The sequence below is a fragment of the Hippocampus comes genome, unplaced genomic scaffold (genome assembly GCF_001891065.2).
Source record: "Hippocampus comes isolate QL1 unplaced genomic scaffold, H_comes_QL1_v1.1 scaffold136, whole genome shotgun sequence".
NCBI lineage: Eukaryota > Metazoa > Chordata > Actinopteri > Syngnathiformes > Syngnathidae > Hippocampus > Hippocampus comes.
In genome coordinates, this window is record NW_017805840.1 from 221,048 (window position 1) to 236,078 (window position 15,031).

The window sequence follows — 15,031 nt, forward strand, 5'->3', positions numbered from 1 at the left end:
TATGTAACCGCCCCCCACCCCCACCCCACCCCAATGCATTCATGTGAGAGAGGAGCGCTCCAAACAAGTAAGGAGACGTTGATCTTTGCTTCATAAGAAGCGACACAATTCGCTTTTTTCTTTCCGTCGTTTTGGCGTCTCCCCGCCTGGCAGATGTTGGCTAAAATCCAAGTGGAAGAGGAAAAAAAAAAAAAAAGTGTCAGCGGTAAAGAAGAGGCAGACGTAAAAGCTGTCAGCTTTGACGTGACCCGACCGTTGCGTGAAGATGAAATGTGCGTGGCAAAGCAACAGGTGGCACGCCAACTCAGAGTTGTCATTTCAGCCAATCACAAGCGAGGGGTCTTTTTCTGGGAGAGACACGCTAAGGTAAATTCACGGAAAAGGGGAATATTGAAATGAAAACAATTTTTGCTTTGTTTTTAAATCGAGAAAAAAAAATTGTGACCCCCTCCTCCCAAAAAAAAAAATTGTGTGGAATTGAAATTACTTTTGTGACATGAAAAAAAACAACAACACTTTTTTACTTATTCCAAGGCCCACCAAAATCTGCTTCGTCATTTTAGATAAATACGCCGCAAAAATTCCTTACTTGAAAACCAAAACTCAAAAAACAGGTAGAAACAAAAGCAAACGTTTACGAAGCATGTGGGTACTAAAAAAAAACGATTTTAATCACAATAAAAACTATGACCTCACAAAAAAAGGTGGTGGTAAAACTTAAGTATTTAATTTTCGCCAGTCAGAAGCTTGAAGAAAGTCCTTTCCAGAAGAGGCACAAACATTAAAAAAAAGCCTGCTACTTGATTGTATGTACATTCGAACCATGATTTTTTTGGGGGTGTTTCTTCCCAAGTTTTAAAACAATTTATTTTGATTTGTTTTCTGGTTTTATTGGCACTTTTGTCGAGCACCAGCAATAAAAAGGAAAAAAAAAGATGCAAGGGCAGCAAACCGTCTGAATGTATGAACAAAACACGGCAGCCGTCTTTGGCTAAATGTTAGCTGCGTTGCAAGTCGAACAATCTCGCTGCATATACTTGCCACGCAGACGCACAAAATAAATGTGACGACATCCGTCCCGAAAGAGTCGGCGACATCATGAAAACTCACCGATGTGATCGCATTCCACAGTCAAGCTAATCAATGGAGGCCAAGGCGCCGCCCCCGTGCCTTACAAAAGCCCAAATAGATTTACAAACTCTGTGTGTGTGTTTGTGTGAGTGTGGGGGGGAGGGGGGTAAGCTCCTGCATAGGATTACATATTGATTTTAAACATATAAAAAAAAAAACAGCTTATCATATCAAAGCGTAACAGGAAAAACTCCAGGACCCGACTATGCATAAATCCCTTTTAGATGCTGAGAGGGCGCCTGCTTTACAACACACACACACACACACACACACACACACACACACACACACACACACACACACACACACACACACACACACACGCGCGCACACACACATTCAGAAGCAGAGGTGTGAATGTGTAAGCAGATAAAGAGGCCATAGTGGATCAATTTTGTGGCGGTGAGATGAGAGCGTGGCATACAGATGGCATTTCCCCGTCTGGCATCCCACCAACACACACACAAGCACAAAAACACACATACACACACGCATACACACGCGCTCGCACTCTCAACAACAACAAACTGTCTATCTGCACGCCTCCCCAAACATGTCATACGGCTCACCACGTAAGCATTTGCTTGGTGTTTACCGTATTTCCTCAAATATTGGCCCTCAACCAACGAGACGGCACGCCCCAATTAACACAGATAAACACCTCCCTCAAATAGACGCCAACCTTTTTCCTCCATTTCCAATGACGTTACAGACTGATTTTGTCATGAAGCAATGTTGTGAGTGTCGGTGTTTATTGTTCTGGGTGTCTCACCGTTTTTCAACTCAGTCTTGCATGAGTTATCCACTTGAGACAAATAAACGGGACCCTCAGCGGTTTAGTCCTGAGCCTGTTTGAACACCGTAAACAGTCTTGCATGGAGCCTATTATATGCCCCAAAGCTCAGTTTAAAAGATGATCTTATGCGGATTCCAGTATTGTTTATTTCAGTTATTATGTTCCTCTGTCACAAATTTCTTCCTTGCAGTCCCTCGCAGACCTTTTTTAGACCAAGCTAGCTTATACCGAACGTACAATACAAAATATCATATCATAAGCTTGTGAAAAAATAACCGAGCATGAATGTCGCCATAATTATAAACCTTGATCGCAGGCAATAGAAACATGTGCAAAACGACCATAGGACAATTCTAGCAAGCATATATTCTTTATCCTTCGCATCTATTGTCATTTAGTTGAGATGGTCTTACTGTATCGTCACATCTATGTGGAGTATGACTGCATGCATCTTACTGTGCGCTTTTGGCCAAGGCGCCCGCACCAGAATGAGCATCACAATGCCCATTGAATTTTCATGATGCACAAACTATTTATGTTTTTAGTTTAGTGCATTGTCACAGAGCAAATTATACCCGTAAAATCAAGGCACAACTCTGTTCAGAAATGTGCCTCCGCCTTCTGCAGTTAAGTAAATAAATGTTGGCGACCGCTATTTGCCGCAATACGAAATTGTGTATCACTCTTATATTATTTTAGAGAGGTGTATGTGTTCGTACAGGGCTATCTCCGTTCGGGATGTGTGTGCGCGCGTGCGTGCGTGTGTGTGTGTGTGTGTGTGTGTGTGTGTGTGTGTGTGTGTGTGTGTGTGTGTGTGTGTGTGTGTGTGTGTGAGAGATGGACTGGCCAACCAAATCGACAATCGCTCTCACGCCTGGCCGTCGCTCAATGGGCCTGACCAAGCACCAAATAAGAGTCACTGACGCACGCACACACACACACACACACACACACACACACACACACACACACACACACACACACACACACACACACACATATATACACACACGCACACACATTTGAGTGACACCATCGACAAAGCAGCTCGATACGATATATAACTAAAACGGAAGCCAGCGTGGCGTGCTCTCTCGCTCCCGCTCGACTATGCATGTCTGCCCCACCCTCCCTCCGTAGTCCCCCCTCCCCCTCTGCTCTCGTGCTAATTACAATTGATTTATGATGGCGCAGGTAGCTTATCAGTGAAATGACAATGGTCGCATGGAGGCTGTCGAGGGGAGTGGTGGTCTTATGGCGGGGCGGGGTGGTCAATGTCGAATAGCAAAATCAATTAGCATTGATTGGCCAAAGGTTCATTTTGCCAAAGAGGACGCCGTCGAAGGGGATTAAACTTTCCCCTGGACGCTCCCAGCTCCACTTGGCTCCCGACAACTTTGATACGACACAATGGCGGCAGGATGCTTAACGCGCTTTGGATAATAAAAAGTGCAGCGTGGTTCTGCAATCAAGCATCGGCTAGTTGGGCCTCGACGGCCGAGGAAACAGATAGCATTGATCATGTATCAGCCAGTGAAATCCCTGGCAGGACCGCAGTCTAATCCTCATCACACAATTAACATCAAGCTCATCACACACACAACACAGAATGACCAAAGTGCGCATTGTAACACACACACACACACACACACACACACACACACACACACACACACACACACACACACACACACACACCAGCTTTTTCATGAAAACACTACTGATGGAATGTGAGTATTGTTGTGTACTGTTGTTTTCGCCTTTCCTCAAATGTTTTAATAAAAAAATAAAACAGCCCTCTACACACAGTTATGACATCATGAAAATGTTTGGGGGGGGGGGGGGGGGGAGTGACGTTTTGTGCTACCATTCAATGTACATTGTGCTGCTCCTTCTTGTGTGCATGCTGTGGCCACCTGGTGGTATTATAATGTAGACAGCTATACATGGAGACATCACAGCTCCTCAGTGAGCCGCAGTAATATCAGTCGTTCTTCGCAGAGGATAAGGAATATGTGACGTTTCTTAAAGGGGTTATAACACCAATGCTATTAGCAGAATTTAAGGTGTTCAGAGCGCAAGACGTTTTTTTTTTAACTAGGAGCACAGTGGCCTCTAACCCGAAATTTTGGGGGTGCGCGCTGCAAAAAGTCTCGTGTAAATGTTCACATTTCCACTGATTTTTACTGTATTTCTGATAAAAGGGTAAAACGGTTTCACTATATTGCTGAATTCCACGTATCAATATTGTTTGATGAGATACACCCTGAACCATCTTGGCATCAGTGTGCATTCCGAGCAGCACCTGAAGGCAGCTCGCCAGCCGAGCTCTGCATCTGTGCGTGTGTGTGCATGCGCACGTTACCTTCGATGGCCAGCATGGCTCTGAGCTCTCTGTTGAGTAGTTCGAAGCGTCTCTCCAGGTCGTGCTCCTTCTCCCTGCAGGCGGGAGGGAGGAGCAAAGTTCATCAATATGTTAATGACTAAATCATTACGGCAGGACGCCCACATAAATAAACATCGATTGCCACACTTGCTGGAACCTTCTCACACTTTTAATCTAGTGCCGCACACGCATACACACAGCCGCCGGTGTGTCTGTGTGTGTGAAATGACATCACGGCAGGTGTGTGTGCGCATGTGTGTGTGTGTGTGTGTGTGTGTGTGTGTGTGTGTGTGTGTGTGTGTGGCACAAAGTGTGTGTGTGTGTGTGTGTGTGTGTGTGTGGCACAAATTCAATTCTTTCCTCTTTCAGCCATATTAAAAAATGAGCCCTAATAGAATTTGTCCTTGACGCTCGTCTTTCCCGCACAAAGAGGGACCACAAAGGCCTCATAATAAGCCCTTCTGTCAATTGGCCACTTTAAACGCCCTCCTCCCCCCAACTCTTTGGTCGTGATATAATGTGATTAGGAATACTTCAATCTCGCCGCTCGCACGCTTCGACATCCGTGCAAATATGTGTGTGTGTGTGTGTGTGTGTGTGTGTGTGTGTGTGGAACAAATTCAATTCTTTCCTCTTTCAGCCATATTAAAAAATGAGCCCTAATAGAATTTGTCCTTGACGCTCGTCTTTCCCGCACAAAGAGGGACCACAAAGGCCTCATAATAAGCCCTTCTGTCAATTGGCCACTTTAAACGCCCTCCTCCCCCCAACTCTTTGGTCGTGATATAATGTGATTAGGAATACTTCAATCTCGCCGCTCGCATGCTTCGACATCCGTGCAAATGTGTGTGTGTGTGTGTGTGTGGACCAGCTGAGCACACACACATACACAGACACACACATACATGCGCAGAAACTAGCAACAGACGCATATAATGTGCACATTTCTATTGATTTCATGTCAATCAATGAGAGAGTAAGTACGCGACGTGAACGTACAGCAGAGAGAGTTGGTTCTGTCTCCTGATGAGGGCGTTCTTCTTGTTGACCAGCATGAACCACTCCTGCATCATGGCCTCCTCCTCCTCCTTGTTGTTGCCTGCACGTACGCACACACGTTAAAAATGCAAAAGCAGGGAGGAAGGTACAGAATGTTACCTTTTTGATGCTATGCAATAATAGTTATTTTTCTAAATACATTTTTCAAGCTTTTAATTTTTTTCATACAGATGAAAAAGAGCACATGTGCAAGGAATCACATCTGTCTCAGTTTACAGTTTACTTACAACATGCATATAAATACAAAAAGGTATATTTTCAAATCTGGTTCAATTGTTACGAGACAACAAATATTGGGGGGGAAATAGACAACACAGGTTGACATCCTCAAAATGAATTAAATAATTAGCTAAAAATGTCTATTGATACATTAAAAAAACCCTTTTAAACCACTTCTTAAAAACAATACTTTGAAGCTATTCATTGTATCATCACCATTTTTTTCCGCCTACATTATAATATATTAAAAGGCAATGAATAAGAAGATTAAATTGGAAAAGGGCCATTAAAGGGCACTCAAAGGTGACAAGTCGAACTTGACAAGGTATTTAATTTAAGGTAGTGGCAATGAATGAGAGTATTTATTGAATTATAGGGTTGGCATATTCTACCCCATTGCTTTGGTGGTCCGCATATGGCCCACAAGCCGCAGGTTGCATACGCACACTTTAAATACCGTGTATTATGATGACAAATTATAGAGGCCGTCATATAAAAGATATCAATATTTGTCAGAAAGCCATGTGTGTACATTGCCGTTGGTGTGATGTCATTCCATTATGGATGGCAGGCGATGAAAGCCACACGTCGGGATTTAGCACCGCGCTGGATTACTGTAGTCAACTTTCAAACGGACGTCGGCAGCGGGATAAAGGCGGGTCAGCGTGCCGCACGCGAGTCCAATAAAACAAGCAAATAATCGCTGCAAATATTAAGCTCCTGTGACATTGTGGCGGCCTGTGAGACGAGCACCACGGCGGATTAGAAATACCCCCCCCCCCACACACACACACAACGCCTGCCAAGCAGAAGCTACTTTTTATATGAGTGAGGAGGCAAGGAAAGGAGGAAGCTGGATGATACGATGAGACAATTTGAGGATGTCGGAGACCTCAGATGAAACCTTTGTTTTTTTTATTGATTATTGATGACATCACCGTATTTTACGGACCATCAAGTGCACCGTATTATTAGGCACAATATGAACGGTTCTCTCTCTCTCTAAGATGCACCGGGTTATAAGGCACATTGTTATTTTTCAGCACTGTATGTTAAAGAGTTTGTTCTCATTGTACTCTGTTTATTTACTAGATTTAGTGCTATGATGCTAGGGTCACACCGGACATGCGATATCAGGGAGCGCCGCAGGTTTCGCTTGCTTCTGTTCGCCATGCAAGTACGCAGAGTTTTTTTTTTTCCTTTGGTCAGGATTTTGCCTTGGTAAAAGTCACCACATTTGAATGAAAGAATGACATTCAGGATATTTCAAAGGCAAAGTATGTCAAGGCTTAGAGACATGAGATGCAGCCCATCATTCATTGACTTCCATGTTGGCGCTCAGACACCGGGGCATCCATGGCGGCTCCTGCGGGGCCATTGTGACATGCTTTCAGCCTTCCTACTTACTATATCTCAGCTCAAGGCATTTACACGCCGTGTTTGATCAAGAAAAGGGACCAATTGATGGCCTCTTTCAACACTGCTAACATGGCGGCCACGATGGCAAGAAGCGCACAGAGATACGATCACGCGCTGTCACAAATACACACACAAGATACAAGCAAATACACATAAGGCAATACGCCACCTATCTGATTGACTTTGGCGAGTGGATTCAATGACAGGAACAAGCGGCCTCGGTCAGGAGGAGGCTGGGCTAGCCGGTTAGCTTTAGCACACCTTGTTAACTGCTTCGGAAACTCAACACGAAGAAAGTGCCAACCATACTAAAATGCGCTGAAGATAAACATCTTGGCAACACAGAAAGAAGACAGCCTGAGGCAGTATAATTTTGTCATTGAATGATATAACAGGCCAGACTTAGAAACTGCGCACATTCAACACATCCAAGTCGTTAACAAACAACAAAAACAAAACAGGTTGCCTGTGAAGTTAATTTCCGGGACTTCGTAATGCGTGTCTTTTTAAAATAACCTTTAGTAGAAGCATGAATGCCAGCAATGTAAATAAAGAAGTGTGCAGATGCATGGAGTCATTCAGAATGCTTGGCGACTACAAGAAAAGACATAAAAGCGCAATCAACAGCATCGTTAGCATTAGCGTCCATCAGAAGCGCTCGAGTGAGCCGAGCGAGGTGATTTACAACCTGCGTCTACTTCGCTCTTGGGTGTTTTTTTTTTCACCTCTTCAATTACCTGATTCATTATTATTGTCACGAGGGCCATTATCAACACACACCTCCACATTAGGCAGATGAAGAGCTGGGCCGCACTTCAGGTAATTAATATCGCGGGGAAGAAGGCCTTGCTCACCTGCCGACACCCCCCGCTCTAAAAGCTTTTTCATTAGCCGGCCCGTTAGCGTACAAGCCCCGGGAACAAAGGCCTCGTTTACGATCGCCTCGGCTCGAAGGGGAGCCCCCCGCAGGATGCCCGTGGCTTGGTGTGTGAGTGTAAAGGGAAGCGAGGAGAGGCTATCCCCGCTCATAATCTCAGTACAAAAGGCATCATCCTATTAACGACGTGATCTGGCGCTACACGGGAGGCTGGCTTTTATTATGAAGGTGAGTGGCTGATATAGGGAGCCTGGGTTATTAGCTTCGGGACAAGGGCAGGTATGGAGGAGGAGAAGAAGAGACCCCACGCTAGGGGAGGCCCCACACACACACACACACACACACACACACACACACACACACACACACACACACACACACCCTTCGCCATTCATCAGCTCGCTCGGGCCTTTGGGGGACGCTTTCTATTTGGATTCAATGACATGACAAGAGATTCCTCAAACAAACACGGGACAACAGCGGGAATGCTCGCTGGGAATAACATCCACCTGAGGGAGAACATGTCGAGATGATGCGGAAGTCCAAAAGCTTTTTTCATGTCAACATGGACCATTATAGGATTATTTCCACCAATATTTATTGCGCCATAACTTTCCTGTACATTACAACGAGAAAGGAAATAGAAGCGTACGTTATAAATCGTCCCACATAACTGGCCAATCAATTGGTTTCATTCGGAATAGCTTTTACGCTAAAAAGAATTTTCACTGAGATTTTGGATGCAAATTTGTCCCCCCCCCCGCCCTCCCTGAGAGAAATGCCAGTCCAGATGCAGCCATATAAGATCACAGTGCGACCAAAGTTCCATTTTTATTTTTTTAAAGTTCATTTAAAAAATGTAAACCAAGATTTAAGACACATTTCTTCATCAAGCCTCCGCCAAATGCATGTCGCGTGACTACTTTTGTCGGCGACAGTGATCCGACAGGCGTGAGTAAAATTGCAGCTACCGCTTATGCTAATGTTGCCGGGCGCGGAAAGGAGGAAACCCGGCTCGTACAACTAATAACCTCTAAAAGCTCCTTTAGGCCCACAATATGGAAGCATTTTGACACACGGTTAAGAGATGGAAATCGCATTGTCGACAAGACCCGGACTATTTCCTGTAAGTGCTTCAAGGAACGTCGCCAAGTCGCGTTGAACATAAATAAATATACATGTACATAAATAATTAAAATATTCCATATTCTATTAATTGATTTGAGAAAATTTGTGTGGGTTCAGAAATCGACATAGGAATCGTATTTTAACTTTTGGTATACCGTTACAGTCCCAGCAGCAAGCGACACCCGGCCTACGTGCTGTAAGTGAGGGGTGAAGGACAACTTTAAGGGACGCTAACAGTCTTTCAAACGCGGGGGATACTTGAGACACACACATGCGCACACACACACACACACACACACACACACACACACGCACACACACACACACACACACACTCGTTCTCGGCAGTCCTCCATTCTGCTCCTCTACGGCATCAAAAAAGGCGGCGATGACCCCGGTGGTGTAGCTTATTAACCCCTCCATCAGCTCTTATCAGCCAATGAATAGCTCCGTCATCTGGCCCTCCTCATCCTCATCTTCTTCCCTAACGTCAACGTTTTTTTTCCCAGGCTCATCGCCAAGGCTTTTTCTTTTCCAGGCCCATAATATAAAACACAGATACACACACAGACAGACACGCACACACATATCATTTTAAAGCACACTAAAATACACACGCACACACACAAAAAAAAAGGGGGGGTGGGGAGGCAATGTCGTCATTCTCCGGAGCCTCCTCGATTGTTGCAGGCCAGAAAACATCAACAGCTGAATTGGTGAATGGCAGATCTCTCCTCTCCTGAGCTTTGAAGGTATTAAGAGCCCTCCTCTCCTCTTCAATGTGCCGCTTTAAATGCTTTTCCTCTCTTCTTTGCCTCTTTTTTTGTCAAGCAGGGGCCACCCAGCAGAAGGCAACTGATGCAAAACAGTGCGGTAATCCCCCCCAACCCCACCTCACCCGCCACCATCCATCCTTCTTACACGGTAACATTAACTGTGGGATTTAGTTCATGTACAGGGAACCACGGCTAAATCACAAATTTTTAAACGACGGCTTGTTGCGGGTTTTTTGAAGCAAATTTAAATTTGAGTGCCACGCACCTTGGGTGTGGTTCGACATAAAATTAAAGTAACTTCCATGCTGATTTCTATTAGCCCTTCTACAGGGTTCACCTTCGTATGTTGACATGAAGCAACCAGATTTCGGGAGACAAACTGATACGCTTTGATATTGAATTCCATTTGGTTTTATGTGTCAGTTTTAAGGTAAATTTAAACGAATAGATTTAAATGTGATTTAATTAGTTCAGAAACCCTGTGAAGTGAATTCGCAGATTTGTTTCTAAAAACATACATGCAAGATTAGTGCTTAAAACGTGCAGAGACCGATACCTGCGAAATGGTGAATTGTCAAGTGGAAGCGTTATACTGCTCATCGACATTTCAGTTTTCCCAAATGGGACAGTTGGGTTGTGGTTCAAATGGAGGTGCGTGAACCACCTTGGAGTCGCCCCAGCCCAAGAACATTCGAACTTGAGCTACTTCGTTCACACCAGCAGTTTTCGGGCACAATTGCGACATGCAGGTAGCCAGCTAGCTATGCCTCCATCATGAAAATGCATTTTTCCCTCGGTTATACTGCTAGCATGGCCGCTTTAGAGCGCCTCATTGTCAATCATGAGTGCACACAGAGAAAAACGAGAGAGCGAGGAGGGGTACAAAAACCCCCCCAAAATAATTCTGACTTGTTAGCCAGCATGTGGACAATCTAGTTATTTTACAGAGACTTTAAATGTGTTTAAAGGTGTTGGGAGTGGCAAAAACAAACATACAAAAGTATTTATTTTTCGTGGATTTTCACCAGGTGTATCTGGAACGTCTCCCCACTGATAAACGAGGATTTACTGCATTTGTTTGGCTCACTGCATCCAAACTGGGGAGGACACAAGGGTGTCTTCTCAACCCCTTTGCAATTTTTTGTCATTTCCCCCAAAGTATCAGACGGCGGTTAGCCCTAAAAACATGCTTAAACATCCCCGCACACAACCTGGCATAATGTTGGTGTTACGGGATGCCTGTTGATAAGCAGTGGCTCGGCGGGGCTAAGCAGAGGCTAAGCCAGGTACTTTAGCTCCCCCGAGTGCGCGTATTTACACACACAGTGAGGTGTGAAGCTCGCCGGGGGAGCTTAGGCGACAGGGGTGTGGGTGTTTAGGTTGACGGAGAGTTGACTTATGCTACTGTCAACTTTAGCTGCCCCGGCTGCAGTGTTAATTGGCGGAGGCTTAGGGCAAACGTTTTAGAGGTGGGCTCAACGTGTCGGGCCCACAGTGTCGTGTTTCGGGCAGGGACAGCACGCGGAGTTTATTAAGCGTCTTTCACCACACACTGCAGGTCTTTTTTTTGTTTGTGTTGATGTGTTGACAAGAGGGGGGGACTGAGTCAATCTTTGGAAGTGGTGTCAGACCCAGAAGAGGGCGGGGCACCTTCTGTGTTTAAGTGCCGCAAGACAAATAAGCGCTTGACATCAGTTTCACTTATCAACATAAATTTGATGGACAGGTTGATGAAGTGTTAATAGTAACAGGACGCATGGAAAAAGTCTCTAAGACCCATGTCTGAAACTGAACAGGACAATCTGAAGCAGCCGTTCTCAGGCTGGAAAGCTAGAAAAAAATTAATTAGCTTCCAAAACTAGTTTCGCTGATCATCGTAAAAGGGGAAATGGTGGTGCAAGGGCCTGTTCATCAACGCTCGCAACTTGAATTGACCTTGTTGTTACTTTAGTTTAGCACCAATTTGCTCCAGTCTCAGCTTAGCGTATTTTTGTGAATGAGGGAACGAGTGACTGTGTCGCAGCGATAACACCCTGAGGAGGACCCCTGCCCCCCTTGTCCATTCGTTGACGGACAGCTACAATCTTTTTAGCATAAGTAGCTCCGCCTGCCCCATTAGCCACATGTGTATGTGTGTGCGCGTGAGTGTATGCGTGTGTGTCTGTGTGTGAAGAGGGGGTGCAAGCTTGACCCCCCTGGGGTAGATGTTAGAACAAATTTGAGGGGTGTCATATTACACGCCTGGTGACATTTGGGGGGAGGGTGGTTAATGATGAAATGCTTAATGAATTTCTCTGTGACGGTTGGCTAACAATATTAGTCATCCTCCTTTTACTTCCTGTGTTCAGGAATAAGTAGAGGTGGCAAAAGTCCTCTGGCAAAAAAGTCTAATTATATATTCAACTTAAGTAAAACAGTATCAGTCATTTTAAATGTATGTGTGTGTGTGTGTGTGTGTGTGTGTGTGTGTGTGTGTGTGTGTGTGTGTGTGTGTTGGTGTGTCTAACAGCCGCAGTGCAGCATCAACTATTGGCAAGGAAGGCTTATTTGATGTCTGATTTATTATTTTTTTTTTGCCTTCAGTATCAGTGGCCGGTATCGGCATCTTTCAAGAGAATACCCGATACCTTGAAATAAGGCCAGTTTCAGCCCGATACCGATACTCGCCAATCTTGAGTAACAAGTTGTTGAAAAAGTGTGGAGTACAGTAGAAAGTACAGGTATCTGTTTTCAATTGTCAGGAGTAAAAGTAAAAAGTCAACCGGAAAAAAAATACTCAAAGAATGTAGAGCAGAAAAAAAAAATTACTTAACCTTCTGGGATTTATGCTGGCCATTTTTTTTCATGTTGTTTCCCTATTTTTTAATAAACCATTTTAGTTGTGTTAGTGCAAATATATTGAAATTTGTTTTCTAAAACAAAAAAATAAAATAAAATTAAAAACATAAGTTGTCCATTTTTGGACAAGGGATCATTTTCTCTCAATGTTCTTAGTTTTACAATCAGCAGATTGTGAAAACAAACTGGAATTAAAAAATCAAATAAAATTAAAAACAACAACATCAACTGATGTTAGTTAAAACTTTATCCAGTAAAAGAAAGAAAAAAATTAAACAATTAAAAAAAAAATTCTATTCTATATCTGTATGGCCAACCATGCTGAATGCAGGATAAAAATCCAACAAAATTGAGTACAGCAACAAAGTATTTGCTTTTTGTTACTTCCGACCATTGCCCATACATCTCCTGGGTTGACTTGAGAGGTCGACATTCCGCCCATGATTTAACTTGGCAATGGATTACATTCATTGCAGTAAACAACTTTAAGGTTTTAGCGTTAAAGTGGCTAAAATTGCTTGTGTCACCACATGGGCTCAAAACACACACACACACGCACACGCACACGCACACACACACACACACACACACACACACACACACACACACACATGTTGAAATAGATATTTAAATGGAAATGTATTGGGAAACACAGCTGTTGGTATTTGTAGCCCGGAGTGCTGATTACAATGGGGAAATGGGGATGAGTGTGTACGGGGGTCTGGTTGGGGGCTATTGTTGGCTGGCCAGCAGCTGTGTTAGCAAGTGAATGGCGTAATTACCAGGGCCAAACCTCCGTCATTAACCCGCATTGTCCAACGTCACCGCCGCCGTTACCATGAGAAAGACGCCGTTAATTGAGCGGCCGGGCCCGCGAATTCTGCGACATTTTTCAACACACATTTTACAGTAGAAATAAACAAAAATACAGCAGGAAAAAAATTATCCCTTTTAGACTAGATCTAAAGACTAGTATTTATTCACCGTATTTTGTACTTTGGTACAAAACTGAGCTCGCCCCTCTCACTGTAGTAGAACTACATTCCTTAAGAATCCAATCAACACACAAAAAAAAAAAAACTAAGTGAATAATAATAAAGGATCAATACTGTTTTTAAAGTTATGCATTGGACTAGTAATTGTCCAACTATTTTATAATGTGTCCCATAAAAGTCTCCAACACATTCTAAAGCTAACAGGTGGTTAAGAATGGCTCCGCCTTAAATGGAAAATATATTGTGATAAAATGAACAACAATCGAATACAGTTGTCTGTATGTAACGTAAAAAGAGAAAAAAAATCAAATAAAGGATAAGCGACTCGGATAATGGATGGATGGATAAAATAGATGTGATTTGGCTTTATATATGTGACAATATTAAAATCAAATCTGGATTGAAATATTTGTAAATGTAAATAAATAAATACAACACAACTATTCATCCATTCATTCATTCTTTCTCCTAACCGCTTATTCTTACGAGAGTCATGGGCATGCATGCTGCTGCTTATTCCGGATGTCTTTGGGCAATAGGCAGGGTGCACGCTGAACACCAGGCAATCGCAGAAAACACATATACAAATAAGAATAGAATGTCTATGATTTGGTTACGGTAGCCGTAAGTCAGCAAAAACAAAGACAACTTCTGAAAATTGTGTAAAAGTTTGGAAAAAATACAAACGTCAGATTTGGCTGTAACAAAGCAATGAATAAAATAAAATGTCTGACTCGTATGTATGTAACATAAAATAAGTTACAAAATAAAATGTTTCTAATTTGGATATCCGTATGGATGCTATGGTATGTAACCCCCCACCCCCTCTCAAATAATAAGAAACAATAAAGGGCAAGGTTTAAATTTCATTCTGAAGCAAACAGGTGGTTCTCACTAGATCCGATACACCCTAATACAGCATATAAATATACTTTACTAAAAATTAACACATTTATCACTAAATTATGTGTCTTACTCGTGAAACCGCTGTCTGTGGGAGCTTGAGAACAAGGCGAACAAGTGTGGAACTTTGATGTAATGCTTGTGCGCATGCGTACGTGTGTTGCAAGGGGTCCGGGGGCACACAGGCGGTTGATGAAAGCATTGGCGGGATGCTCCAATAAAGAGCAGATTATCATAAGCGGCCATTGTCCACCTCTCAATTCTCTCTCCAAGGCTAGACCCCCCCACCCCTGCTCCCCACACACACACACACACACACACACACACACACACACACACACACACACACACACACACACACAGAAAATGTTAATCGTCCTTTTTTGCTGGCACGCCAAGGCCACGCAACGGAAAGAGATTGAAGAAAGCGGCGAGAAAACAAAGCCCGCACAACCAAATGTAACTTACACGTCCCTAGGCAAGTGGCTCCGCACACTCCCACTA

At 43.7% G+C, this 15,031-nt stretch overlaps 1 protein-coding gene across 3 annotated transcripts in view; it reads right to left on the reverse strand.

Moving 5' to 3' along the window:
• The window catches only part of ehbp1 (EH domain binding protein 1), a 110,967-nt gene that overhangs the window by 4,561 nt on the left and 91,375 nt on the right, over positions 1-15,031 (reverse strand). For all 3 annotated transcript variants that reach the window (XM_019888095.1, XM_019888096.1, XM_019888097.1), the window contains 2 exons: positions 5,313-5,412; positions 4,293-4,366 (listed from right to left, as the gene is read on the reverse strand). In XM_019888095.1, coding sequence (XP_019743654.1) covers positions 4,293-4,366; positions 5,313-5,412 — 174 coding nt within the window. The remainder of the gene's footprint in view (positions 1-4,292; positions 4,367-5,312; positions 5,413-15,031) is intronic.